The 14,849-nt window shown below is 45.7% G+C and overlaps 1 protein-coding gene across 2 annotated transcripts in view; it reads right to left on the reverse strand.

Moving 5' to 3' along the window:
- Positions 1–9,967, reverse strand: part of Slco3a1 (solute carrier organic anion transporter family member 3A1) — a 282,952-nt gene extending 272,985 nt beyond the window's left edge. Inside the window, exon 1 of one of the 2 annotated variants that reach the window (XM_034499330.2) lies at positions 9,614–9,925. In XM_034499330.2, coding sequence (XP_034355221.1) covers positions 9,614–9,793 — 180 coding nt within the window. In that variant the 5' untranslated portion in view covers positions 9,794–9,925. Of the gene's footprint in view, positions 1–9,613 lie in introns of both variants that reach the window. The other variant, XM_034499329.2, reaches the window with a different exon arrangement.
- Between the last annotated feature and the right edge of the window lie 4,882 nt (positions 9,968–14,849).

Raw genomic sequence — 14,849 nt, forward strand, 5'->3', positions numbered from 1 at the left:
GTGATGTTGTGAAGTTGACTAAGTACTTGGTTAGCAATCACAAAAAGCCCTGGGTTTTCCCCTCAGCAGTGCTTAAAATCAGGCAGGGTGATACACACTTGTAATCTTAGCACTTAGTGGGGAGAGACAGGAAGATCATCCTCAGCTATATCGTAAGTTCAAACCCAGCCTGGATTACAGGAGACTGAGAGTTGGGGAGAAGACAGTAGGCAACACAACAAAACACATGCAAATTATGAACACTACTGGGTAAGACACAACAAATTCCCAGAGATTGAGAAATGACATAGCCCAAGGATGGTGTCTGTTATAACCAATGGTGTATAGTTATACCTGCAGATTGTACTTTGAATGCAGTCTCTAAAGGTGGCCTTTAAGGAGAAGAGCCAAAGTAGCCACAGGTCCAAGGTAAGCCTTGTATCCCCTTGAAGGGCAGGGAGGCCTAATGTTGAAGCCGCAGCCATATTGAACACAGGAGGATTGCTATAGTCGTCCCGTGGATCTCCTTTAAACAGCAGTGACCCAACAGGCTGAGTGCTTAACTAAACAGCATCATTCTTGATTTTACAGGTTGGATCACAATAATTGAATCTTACATAAGAAAAAACATATGGGTCCAGCTGTGTAGAAATTTTCGTCTTCATTAAGGGAATTCTTAGCAGAGTAAACACACAATTTCAGGTACAGTATTTCGAGGCTTATGTAATCAGCCCAGGGCACTTTTCCAACTTGCTTTTATCCAAGGTGGTAATTTCTCATTCTCATCAGCAGAAGATGGGAGAGCAGATCCAACAATTAGAGAAAGAGCATGCCTGTTTTTACATAAGCCTCTTCCAAAGGAGGGAAAAGACAATAGCCATCCCTTATGAATAATTTACAATAGTCTTTCATTGAAAACCACCACGTGACACTGCTCTTCCTCCACCAAGTGTGCAGGCGCAGGGGCAGAGGTAAAAGAGTCCTTTCTCCCTTTGGAGGATTCCTTGGACTATGGTCAGAAATGTTGGAAGTGGTCCGCCATATTTCTATTTTGGGCTGTGTCCCCAGAACTGTCTGCTGAACATCTCTTGGGACCCTACTTACTTCTCCTAATTCTACAAAACCAGAAGCTTGGGTATCTGTGGAGAAGGACTATGTAGGCCTTTAGGTGTGTTAAACTTAGGAATGAATGAAATGTCTCCTTGGGCCAATGTTTCTCAACCTTCCCAACACTATGGCCCTTTAATATAATTCCTCATATTGTGGTGACCTCCACACACAAAATTATTTTTAATGTTACTTCATAACTTTAATGTTGCTATTGTTATGGATCATAAATATCTGATATGCAGATGGTCTTAGGTGACTGCTGTGAAAGGGGCATTTGACCCCTCCCCCACAAAGAGGTTGTGACCCATAGGTTGAGAATTGCTGCCTGAGGTTCGTGTGTGTTGAATGTGTAGGCACTATTCTAGAAGGTGGCAGAAATTTTAGAAGTAGAGTCTGGTCTGATAAGTGGGTCACTGAGGAGTCTTTGAGGATTATACCTGGTCCTCAGACTCTCCCTCCTCTTTCCTTTCCATGCATGCCCACTTCCCTGATGTTTCACCCAAATGCACTGTGTTGACGTACCATGAAGTGAACCTTCTGGGAAAAGGAGCAAAATAAGTCTTCTCTCTTGCATGTTCTTCTCTCACATATTATAATTTGTCTCAGTAACAAGAGAAGGTAATTAATACAAAAGCTATCAAGGAAGACTCCCAAGGGCTACCTGGACAGCCAAGTTCGTCATCTAGAAGCACAAAGCTGAAGGGCAACTTGCCAGATGAACTAGAATCAGCCCAACACTGTAAAGTGTTCACAGGGAGTGTGGAGGGAGAGGTGGATCAGCAGACAGACATGCCATGGGAGGGCAAGTCCCACACTCCTCCAGAGTTTCCACTGGGCTCTTGTAATGGCACAGTGAAGAACTGCTGCTACTTGGCCTTTTTGCCATAATCGTGTGTTCGACTCATCACTGCCTATTCACATGTGTTTACGGCCATAGCTGCTCCCAGGGTTTCAAAGAGTTCATGGTTACGATATAAGTAAAAATCAATACAGTCAGTGTTTGCTTCGATTCATTACCAGGTGAACGGAATGGTGCCTTGCTTGTCACATGCCTGGAGAACAGAGTGCCAAGGAGTAATGAATAGTTATTTATGGAGGAAGCAGGAAGCAAAGAGAAGGGTGGGCACCCACATTCCACTCCACCATCAAACACAGGGCAGGTGACAGACCATGCTGCCTTTTGCTTTAAAATATTTTTAATGTGGGAGTTTTGTTTAAATCCAGGAAAATTCTAACCATCAACTATCCCAAAGCCCAGAGAGTAATGTCCCATGACTGGAGAAACAGTCATCATGGGTTAGCATCATTGTGATTAAAGAAAGTAGTCAACTAGGTCCTCAGTCAGGAAGGGTTCTCATTTACAAGGGAACCAGACGTAAAGCCATAAAGAACCAAATGACCTTGGGAGTTGCTGTATACTGAGATCGTAAAAAGGGAATGTTTCCCCTGTCTATATTGTCACTGGAAAGCCTTGCTACAGATCATAGCCACAGCTGACCCAGTGCTACTAACAGTGTCATCACAGAGTCAGACAGCTTTGGAGGATCTGTGATCCTCTGGGTACCCTTCATCCCTTGAGAAACCCCAGGTCATCTGAGTGGGGATTGAAAACCTTTCCTGGTATATACATGATAACTCAATTCACCAACATGAAGCTGATTTCCTTCTTTTTCTTTCCCATGGGCAGGCTCAACAAGTCTAGGGGAAGGAAGGCCGCTATAAAGGCTACACGTCAAAGGGCAGCGTGTTGAACAAATCCCAACAGCCAGGAGCAGAGAGAATGAGGACACTGGGGGAAACAAGAGCATATCAACAGCTCTTGGTTCTGCTTCTGAGAAACCAAAGGCTTTGCCAAGAGACGTGTGTACAGATGTGCTTGCAGAACCTGGGTATTGCAGGAGGAAGCATCCAGATGAAGTAGGGCAGCACTCCATCTTTGAGCCCTATGGGCAACCCAGCTGAGCTTCCAGGTTTCCAGTCTTGTCTGATACAAGGCTCCCTAAAAGGCAGTGTATATCCCAGACATATGTTCCTTGGTCATCTCCCTCCTGACATCTCAAGATCCCCTGATGTGACCACTCAGCTTTTAACAACAGAAGTAGAACGAACTTCAGGAGCTAAGATCACCAAACCTGGGAACAGAAAATCAGATTGTACAAAAGATCCCAAATCCTAAGGTGCCTCAAAGAAACCTGCTGGTACTTGTACTAGAGTGACAGAAAGTACTCCCCAGGGTGACACCAGCAGCACCCTTGTGTCTCCCAACCACCAGCTCTTCCAACCTGTAGTACCATGGCCCATAAAAGGACATACATAAATGACTACTGCTAGGCTTCCCTACAGACACTGTAGACACAGACACACACACACACACACACACAGACACACACACACAGAGAGAGAGAGAGAGAGAGAGAGAGAGAGGCAGAGAGACACAGAGACAGAGAGACAAAGAGAGAGAGCTCATTTTTAGAATCTTTAATTTAAAATGAATTGTTGCAATAACCAAACAGAAGAATTAGCAACCAGGATTTAATTTACTTCATACTTTCAAAACCATCTTTTTTTTCCCCTCCAAGACACAAGTGTTTGTTCAGAAGTATAAGCTTCCTATGTCTACATCTCACTAGACCAAAGCCAAAACCTGACTGAAGTAATTTTATTATTCAATAGTTGGCACTACAGTACCATTATTTGCTCAGGAAGTATGTACAGCCATGTTAATAATAATGACAAGGCTGTAATGGGTACTTACGGTGCACCAGATGGAGTCCAAAGTGCTTTACAGACCTGCAGCAGTGAATCCTCACAGTTATCACAGGGACCACAGCTATCGTCATTTTAAAGGAAAACAAAACAAAACAAACAAACAAAAAAAAACAAAAAACACGGAAGAAAGAGGTAAAGCCATGGGCCTAACCATCAGAACGGAAAGGGACAGACACCGGAAGGAATCTCAGGTGCTCCAATAACCGTCATCCAAAGAACCACAAACACAAGTCTTTCTCTACCTTGGACTTTTAATCACTTAGCCTGGGATTTTAATCACTGACGAGCAATCTCTCCCATCCTAACACATGAGCACGCAGGCTGCCTTAAATATATGTGTCTTTGAAACACATCAAATTCACTCATCCTATGAGTTGAGTTCAATAATGACTCTTCTGTAGATAAAGAAGTAGACAGTAGAAACAAAGCAAACAAGGGCAGGAAGCGAGGCTATCTCTCTGAGACGCAAACTACCGACGGCATTTCCGAGAGGCAATGAATGTATAGCCAAGTAGTCTCAAGAGAGGGCCTAGAGTCCATTTGAAGGCATACACTCAAAATTGCCATTAAGAAATATAGCTTGGAGATAGAGCACTTGCCTAGTATGTGCAAGGTCCTGAGTTCAACCCTCATCACAATTGGAAAAAAAAAAAAAAAAAAAGAAATCTACAAAATCACCATTGCAGTATTTCTTTCAAAAAAAAAAAAAAAAAAAAGGAAGTATGTGGCATTCAGAATTGGCTAGATATGTACACAGACAACGTAAAGCTTGCAGCCGTGCACAGACCGTGAGTACCTATGCAAAGCAGAAGCAAAGGCACAGTTAAGACCATGACTCTTCTTCATAGGAGTGTGCTTATTAACTAATAACACCTGCGAAACCTGTCTACTTCCAATGTATTTGTGAGGTTGAGATTCACACTAGAGATACGTGGCCAGTAAGGCTCTCCTCCTGCATCAGATGAGCCCCCGTCTTCATTGCTTTTGCTACATTACACTCACACAGCCCCTGACCACACTGTCGGGTGAACAAGACCCTGAGCAGAGCAGAACCTCCCTGTCTGCCACCAGATGTAAATCCGGAGAGCTTCGGGCTGGAACTCTGCCTGCTCAGTTCACTGACAGACTGACCAGGGAAGAGAAACCTCGTGAAATCTGCTCTAGAAAGATGTTCTTCCAGCAGCAGGTAGGAGGAGCCAAACCAGACCAGAACAGGCAGCCCCACATAGCCAGGCCTCTGGACCCTTTTTCTAAGGTACTGAAGTTTAACAGGGTCGGGCCTGGGAGGGCAGAGTTATCACAACTCAAGAAAAAACTCTTGCTCCCTGTAGACGTAATCCACTTAGATTATTCTACTGTTAAAACACAAGCACCTCTCCATAGTACACCACCCCCCAAAAATGCAAAGGTATGTCCACAAACCTGGTTGAAGAGAACTTTCAGAAATACATCTTTTTCCTTAAGAAATTTTAGTTAGATATTTTAAACCAAACTATAATTTTAAAAATGTCAGAGTGATTTTTTTTTTTACTACCTGGGGCTATAGAGTAATTATGCAAATAGCAGGGAATTTGTCATTATGACTAACCATAAGTGTATAAAATAATTTGATTAAATAAAAGACAGTTACCTTAGTCATCATACTAATTTGACAAGGGCTTTTAAAAATTTTTTTCAGCCGCCAGCTTCTAGATTAGCTATGCAAGAACCCATCTTCAAAATGATGCTTTTTTTAGAGGAGAAAGTAACAACCATGATAGCTACATCTCACTCACTAATTGTAAACCTACTGAAAGTTCTTTGGCCTAAAAATAAGTGACCATAGAACAGAGAGACAGAGACTCATTACCCTATAAACACAACCTCAAACACACATCTACAAAGCTATAGAGGGAGATGCCCACCTCCCCTTCACAAGAATCACCTGAAGACCAGACACCAGAGACCACAACTGGGCTTTCTTCCATTTACATTCTGAAGAAATACAAAAGCATCTGTCATGAGCTCCATTCGTACTTGCCTAAGGTGTCAGCAGTTTTAATTTCCTGTCCACATCCTTATCTCCTCAAGTCCTCAGTAATTCGATAACACACACAAACCAGTCTCTGCAGGGCTACCTTTCAGGAATAGCTGGCTTTCCGCATCTCAGTAAGCCTCCATGATGCACAGAATAAAGTCTACACAAACCCTGCAAATACAAGCTCGAGTCTCTGAAAGCAAACACCCAGCTACCAGAAGTATACATGGTCTTGTCTTGGTGGGACAATAACAATAACCATTAAGTTCAGTGGACATTTTCTTAGGCAAAATCATCATCATCATCATCACCACCACCATCATCACCATCACCACCACCACCACCACCACCACCACCACCACCACCACCACCACCACTATCACCACCAAGCTGTTTAAGATGCTGCAACAGAACATTGTTCTAAGTGCTGATTCCAAAGTCCCTGGCTACACAGGGTCTACACAGGGTATCTAGATTACCTTATCTGTATTGTCCCACCAAGATCTAGATGATAGGGCCCACTTCGTCACTTCCTGAAAGGCCTTGGGACCCAAGCAAAAAGTGGCAGATTCTCAGACTAGAATGCCTTGTTATATACAGCTCTTTTGAGTTTTCTCCCCAGGCAGGTTAAGAAAAACCAATCACCCCCTCTCTCTTCTTCTCTCTTCCTCCTTCTCTCCCTCTTTCCCTTCTTCTTTCCCTCTTTCTCTCTCCCTCCCTCTCCTCCATCCTCTTTGCTCTCTCTCCATCCCTTTTCCCCTCTCCCTTCCATCCCTCCCCCTCTTACCCTTCTTTAATCCCTGCCCCCACTCAGGGAATACACACAGGAGTCCTACTTTTCAGGGCAGCTTCTCAAGTCACAAGTCACTTCCTGCCTCACTTCTGCAGTTGGGAAACATACACCAATGTCGCCGAGGACACACTAAGGACAAGAGAAACCTGTCTTTGCAGAATGAGAAAACTGAAATGACAGCAATCTTAAAAACGAAAAGGCACCCAAGGAGATTACACTCACTCTCACACACACACACACACACACACAAACACACACACACACACACACACACACACACACACACACACACACGATAGCTACATGAACTTGTGAAATCAAAAAGGAAATAATGGTTCTGGCCTCAGATTTGCAGTCATCCTCTTGACTGAGAAAGGAAGCACCGTTGGCAATGCCCCATAGCCAGCCCTTCATCAGAAACCTGAAAACACTTTCCCAGAAGCACATGCTGATTCCCACTGAAAACATCGGTATCCACCCATGGACCATCTGTGTTCATCTACAGACACAGGGTCTCAGGTTTCCTAGGACAGACACAATGGAATTTTAAAAGGAAGGAATCTGCCTTTCTCTCAGTAATAATTTGATTCCCCAAATATCCACAGAAAAAAGGCTCCTGTGGCTTTAAGAAAAGTAAAACTTTCCCACCTGCCAAATACAGTCTCAAGAGACCCAGAAGATCAAACCTGCAGCAAGCTGACTGGCCAATCCTCCCAAGCCACCATTCTTCCTATGAGGTTCTTATAATAAAGAACCTCATAGGCACCAGGCAGAGCAGGGTCCCTGAGAACCTTGTGTTTGCACTGCTAGTCATCACAATTAATTCCATCTCCTAAGCCTGTCTTCTCTTGGGCCTCCATCTGCTTTCTTCAGGGCACCTGTTGGCTCTTGTTACCCAGTACATGGCCCCATGCATCAGACTTTCCATTAGGGACGGACAGAAGTGCCCAGATGCCACCAGCAGGTGGACTGAATGCTTCCTGTCCTTTCCTTGTCCTGAGATTCATGGTGACCTGTCATCTCCCAGGGCCAGCCACGGTGGAAACACTTGCTTTTTAATTTTCTAAGAAAACAAAGGCTACACATCTGCTCAAGGCCCTTCTTCACTTCCTCCCAAAAACTTAAGTCACTAGAAGTGAACTTAACTAGAAGTGAAGTAAACATCCTAATCTCGGATATTCATCATTCCTGAGATGAAAAAGTATATAGACTTGCTGGTTTTGCCACATGTGAATACCATACCCTTAATCGAAACTGAGGCAAAGGAATTGTTAGGCAGGAGCCAGCTGTTGATAGAATGATAGCCTCTTTTTACATAAAGACCTATTTAGATATAATCTATTTTGCATATGCTACAGTACAGTCACACTTATCAGTATTAATGTGTCTTTGCCTCTAGTGACACACATGTACCTTCTAAGTATTTTAACAGTCAAATCTCTTCTTTAAAAAGCTGCTTCTCCAAATGTCACCATCCTCATCAAACAAACTCCAATGTCTATAGCTATGACAATGATAGAAAAAAATGAATACATTTGAGAAAACAGAATACTCAAATGCTCTTTTGGCCCAGGGTTCAGTGACAATATTATATACAAGACAGAAATGGAGAATTAAAAACTGTTTATCTGGGAAGGGGTGACAAAAAATATATATGATTTCTCAAATTCCCCAGAATTCAGTCACCCCAAGAACAGAACTGACTCTGTAGAGCCCCACCCCCACCCCCACGCCCAAGTCACCACATAACTAACTTTAACCAAGTGCTTCTTCCTTTCACCTTAACCTTTAGGAGCCTTGGGAAATTGTTGATGGTACTGGATACTCAGCGTCTGGCCCTCATTAACTTTAACCCTGGGCCAGGAATGAGGGATTCATGATAGCATTAGGATACACATAGCTCTATCTCTGGATGTGGTTATCCAACTGCTTTTGAAATCTTGTCCAATTCGATCTCCATCAAACGTACTCACTAACACTTAAAATCTATGACATTTGATTCCAGTTGCAGGTCAATAGCCAAGTAATGATTTAACACTATCCACTCTGAGACATCTTTTCCTGGTTAGGCAGGATAGGTCTGGAAGTGCACTGTCTGAAACTCAAGTGCGGATCACCTGAGCACCAAAGGAGAAAGCAACAAAGTAGGTACTTGACAGTGCTGAGTCCTTTCAAGTAGATTCCTTGGGTATAATAAGTGTCCATGGGCCTTTGAGCATCAATAATCCCTTTCTGGAGACAAAACAAATACATATTGTACAGAATGATCCACTACCCGTGTGGGCGAGCAACCATGATGGGAAATTAAGCTAGAACTACAGAAACTCGCAGCTACTCTCCAGGTACTATAACTTTATCCCCCTACTGAAAGATGGCTATTGGGATCTGGGTGGGACTAGTCCCCCTGCAGCCACCGCTCGGCTCCGGGAGCCTTTTACTCTAAACTGTTAAATTCCCCCGGCAATTGGCGGATGGAGAAAGAGCCAGGGGGAAAAAAAAAAGATGCATAATGATTCGTTCTCCGGGCGGATGAAACGGAGAGTAGAGGACGCAGGATGCTAACTGGCTTTTCCTCCCATGTGCAGGTCACCTGAACCTCGATGCCTTCCAGTCTCTGAGGAGGCTCCCTGAACTCACCACACGGCTCCGTTTTTAAGAGGGGAGAAGAAACAGTTTCACGCCCACCTGCGTCTCCTCTCGGGCACCCCTTCCCCAGCCCCTGCCGGGCGCGCGAGCTGCCGGCATCCACGGTCCCGCCCGCTCCGGGCTCCGGCCGGCAGCTCCCCCGGCGGCCGCCTCTGCACCAGTCGCCAACCTCCGTGCCGGGCCGAGGTCATGCCCGCCTGCCCCCGGCGCCGGCGAGGCCCCTTTTCGGTGCCAGGCGGCAAGCCGGAGAAGCGCCGGCAGGGAAGGGGGTCCGCGGCAGAGTTGGCACCCGGACTCACCAGGTAGGCGCCCACCGTGCCCTGCGCCAGCATCAAGGCGCACTCAGACACCAGGAAGATCTTAATGTTGGAGAAGCAGGACACCTTCTTTTTCTTCTTCTTGTTCCTCTGCGCCTCGTCCCCCTGCAGCTCGCCGCTCCGGCCGCCGCCCGACGAGCCACCCGGCTTCTTTCCCTGCATCCTTCCCCCGCCGCCGCCGCCGCCGCTTTCCCGCTCGCCCCGGGTGTCGTGGCCGTTGCCGGGCGGGGGTGCGTGCCGCGAGGCTGCGTACTGTCCCCGCCCCGGGCCCGCGGCGGCCGCCCCCGTCCTGCCGCGGCTAGAGAGGTTGAAGGCTTCGCTCCTCGCCGCCGCGGCGCTCGCTCCCTTCCTCCTCCTCCTCCTCCTCCTCCTCCTTCTCCTCCTCCTCCTCCGCCCTCCCTTCGCCGCCTCCTCCAGCTCAGGCTGTGCCAATCACAGAGATTCTTCGCGCCGCCCGCTGCTGCCGCCGCCTAGTCTCTCTCGGACTCCCGCCGCTGCCTTCACCGGCTCCCCCTGGCCCGCCGGCCTCGCCTGCCTTCACCCCTAGCGCCCCAAACCCGGGCTAGGGCCCGATCGCCCCCTTGAGCCCCGGGCTGCGTCGCTACTGGCTGCGGGTGCGTCCCTGGGAGGCACGAAGGGACCTGTTTGGGGCACTAAGGGCTTGCTGATGGCCAAGGCCCGGCGGGGTTTAGCTACCTCGAGAAACTGCAGAATCGGGGAGTCCTGATTTGGTGGGAGGCTGAGGGAGGAAGGTGCTACCCGGCCACTAGGAGGCACTGTGGGGCCCAGGGCAGCACGGCGGGGCCCAGGGCGCCACGGCGGAAACTGGGTGGTACTAGGACTAGCAATGAGGTGCAGAGATGGGAGTATCCAGGCACCCTACTTCTAGTTGCGGGTTCCTAATGCTTAGGTACCCGAGTGTTAAGGCGGGAGAGAGTATCCCGGGTATTAGAGCTGAATTCAGCTTGGTTCTCGGATTTCTAAGGACAGAAGTTGCACTCTGGGGCTCCGGAAGATGCCAGAGATAGGAGCTCCTTTGGTCTGCCAGCCTCTGCTCCCGCATTCAGTAATCACTGGACGTATCTAAACCACCCATTCCCCGAAAATGGGAGAAAGAAACGGAAGCTCTGAGAAGGGAAGTTAGATCTTTAGGGAGTCTCACAGTCTGATTATCATCCGCCAGCCACCAACCGAGTACAAGGGACTGCAGGTCACAAGGACCCCAGCAGAGGGCCTTGTTTAGTCCTCCTGCTGCCTGCAGATGGAGTTAAGGAAGGGATGAGCCACAAGCCTGCTTGTCCCCACCCCTCTCCTGACTATTGTGGCCCTTCCTAGCCTGGCCTGAAGGTCAGCATGCAGCAGTGCCAATTGTCATCAGTCCTCCTCCCGCTGCCCACAGCATTCCCTAGGATTTTGGTCCACAAGGCACCTCTGATAGGATGTACTGGCTCAGGCAACAGCGTTTGGAAGCTAAGAGAAAGGTGGACACGAAAAGAAAATACCTAGCATTGTCCACTTTATCAACGGAGAGGCTAAACCTATTTGGAGAACTCCTTGCTTTCCCTAGGGCCTATATCCCAATGCCAAGGCTTCCATTCAATAGTGCATAGCAATTAGCACCAGCCATAATTTCTACTTTCTTCCAGAGAAATTCAGTAAGAATAGACGGTGGCACCGTGGGGGTGTGTTGTTTGCCTTACCATTTAAATATAAATTGCTTCATCCATCTGTCTTCCAGACATGACCTCACCTAGTCTTGGTGTGGTTTTCAATGTGCCTCCCCTTGTCTGGGGGTACCTTCTGCCTAAATTACTCCCTGGCATCACTTACAACAGTGTTCTCTACCAGTGGTATTGTAACCTGGCGTTGTTAGGGTCAAAGCCTGTGTCCTGGCAGCCCTAAGAAGCTAGGCTCAGCCCCCTGTCCTCAATGTGCCAATTAAAGGAGCAAGTAACAGTCAAGAGAAGAGAAGGAAGATTATTCAGTATGGTTACATTGGGAGGAGGAACAAATAGATAGGCCTAGTGATCTCCCTCCCCAATTGACATTTCAATGTTCTGCACAGGCTGTAGGGTACAAAAGAATATGTACTGCTAAATAGTCCTGGTCAAGGTATAGTCCTGCCCATCATTAACCCATCAACGTCTGAGCTTCAGTCTCCTAATGTCAGAACTGTGTCAACTCCCTTCCTGGAGACAAGTTCCTCCTGTGACTGGTACCTTGTTCTTCCTGTAACATGAGATTGGTAGAGAAATTCCAATTCCTTCACGACTATTAATTCAATAACCTGATAGCCAAAAGGAAAGGGCACACTTGTCTCTGGGCTCTTGTCTGGATCTATTACACCGTGGCTGAGATCCTTACTGCCTGGCTATACCTTTACCACTGCTACCACCCCTGGGCATACATTGCCAGCTTTCTTTGGATCTTCTGCTTCTTGTCCTTGATCCTTCTCATGACTCTGGCCTTACACAATCCCTCCTCAGTAACACACTTCTTTGATGAGCTGGGAGACAAGGGGGGTCTTCCTTCTGAGTGAGTTGCAAGGCTGAAGGTTGAAATGTCATTGGGGTGCATTAGGCTTCGAGACTCATTTACGTGCCCTCTAATCACACAAATACCGATGTTCATTTTGTGCTTGCCTTGACCGCGCTCTCAGTACACAGCTGCATTTTACTATAACCCCCAGCAACCTTCTAGATGGTGCAATGGGCCCTGTTCAGAAAACTGAGATCTAAGAAGGGGAACTAACTTGACCCATGCCACTCACTTATTCAGTAAAAGTTGGCAGAGCTAACAAGATGTCTGTTGTCACATCCTACAGTCTCAGCAGGGAGGTGAGCATCACCATTAAAGGCAGAAATTCAGAGAGATGTAGTAGCTAGCCCAAAGTCACACAGCCAAAATGGACAGAACTTTAGTCACAGATCGGCCCTCTGCTTTAAATCACATTGTCTCATGTAGACTCGGGGGAGGACAACTTAAGTTTATTTTACATTTGTAATATGAGCTTTCTTTAAATAAATTAAGCATAAACGCTGTCACAGATAGGGTTTTAGATTATGACTGTCCATCCTTCCTGTAATTAACAGTAGCTGGCTATGAATGCTACCATGCACCAGAAGACTTAGGAATCCAGCAAGCTGGCTGCAAGTTTACAGTGTGGAAGAGGGAATTTTGAGCACTTAGTTCAGTGCCCTTCCTCCTTTACAAGTCTTGGTCAAAACTGTGGCTCAGGAGTGATGGGATAGGTCTGTGAGCAACAGTGCTTCCATTTTGCCATTCCTGACACACAAAAGAAGAGGCAGAAAACTAGCCACCATTGGGTCTGTCTGCACAGCTCAGAAAAGCTTATCATGTGGTACTTTGATGGCTAATACCTTGTCCACCCCACATACAGGGAGACCTGGTCCTATTGAGCCCTTTACTCTTAAGAAAAAGTCACAAATGGCTTTGTGGTATTTAACTCAGTTACCAGGGATGGAAAATACATGCTCCAGCAGGAACTGATAGGGAAAGAGAAGAGAAATTAGAAAGAAGAGGCAGACTAGGGGGCTTAGCTCTCCTGATGCCAGCATTACTCCCTCAGACCAGCGTTAGAAATAGACAACCCAGTGACTGGGAGAGCAAGACAAAGCAGCCCCAGAGCATCTCCTCAACAAGATGGCCTTGATATTGCCATAGAGAAGCTGGGAACATTCCAGGCTCCACTTGAGGTCTTTTTGGTCTACCTATCCCCTAGTGGTGAGTAGTGAATTTAGGAATTGGTCAGTGGTCAGTATCCACAGAGACCTTGCATTTCTTTTGGATTTTCAGCTACTTCTCTGGACTAGGTAACTCTTTAGAGTTATGAGGAAACATATTGCTAGTAAGGCCTTGGCTTTAAGATGCTTGTTTTGTTGTCTACTGACAGTATTCTGGATACTAGAAAGCCACACAATCTTGAAATGTGACCCAGGTAATCCAGAAGATGATTTCCTGACATGGAAAACCAAACTGACCTTGGAGTCCTAAAATATTAACATTAATAGGTAAATATGAGTGATTAGTATTTGCAGAACTTGTCCCTTCCACTGAAGAAGAGAAGTGGGTTAAATTCTTGCGCACACACACACACAGACACACACACACACAGACACATTCTCATACCACATACACATAAACACATGCATTCACACATGCACACAGAGTCACACACACACATACACATATGTTCGCACACATGCTCATACCACACAGTCACAAACACACACACAGACACAATCTCACACACAGTTATACATACACAAAGTAACAAAATCTTCCACTGTCACTGGGCTGTGGCAAGATTTCACAGCAAGTGGCCTCGATGTAAGTCAACTCACTGAGAAACTATTGTTCAAGTAATTTACATGAGTCATCTTTTGCCAGCTCAATTTTTGTTCACAGGCAAATACAAGGTTGAAAAATAAATTCATAGAATGATTTCTGATTGTCATTGGAATGGAAAAATAGATGTTTAGATTCTTACCATGTAGATGACATATTGTTTTAACACACACACACACACAATTTTAATTTACCAATCACATACTGTGTTCACCCAAGGATAGAATTAGTCTTTCTTTTCTCCATACCAGTTTGCCTGACAATGCCTGCCTGTCTACCATATATCCTCTGATAGCTATCCACTATATCCTAAGATTTATATTTAAATTATCTCTCTTAATTTAAATATGTCCTGAAGCTAGACAAAGAATAAAAAGGATAAACATCTATGTGGATCAATTCGCAACCAGGTGAGTCTGAAATTGATGTGGAAAAGGAGAAGATAGGAGAGCATGGGAAGAAATTGGAGAATTAACTGGAGATAAGTAGAGATTCTGAAATATGCTTTATTTGTGACAGATTAGTTTTGAGGTGAGAGGGAAGGAATAAAAAATATATTCTTAGTGCTGATTTTGCTTTCAGGATCTCCCCTCAGGGTCTACTGCTACTTTGGAAGTAATTAGAATTTGTTTACCCAAATAGGCTATTTGATTCTTAGTATAGAAGAAGAAATGTACGTACGCATCATAACGAGAAAAATCCACCTAAATCATGTTGGAAGAAACCAATATTGGATTTTATTTTAGTGTGATATTTGTATTTGTTTCTCGGTTTCAGCTTTAGAAAAAAAAAAAAAAAAAAAAAAAAAAATTCCAGGAGGATGCTGGTTATTTTTATTCTGATGGAGTCA

This window comes from Arvicanthis niloticus, chromosome 1 (genome assembly GCF_011762505.2).
Source record: "Arvicanthis niloticus isolate mArvNil1 chromosome 1, mArvNil1.pat.X, whole genome shotgun sequence".
Classification (NCBI taxonomy): Eukaryota; Metazoa; Chordata; class Mammalia; order Rodentia; family Muridae; genus Arvicanthis; species Arvicanthis niloticus.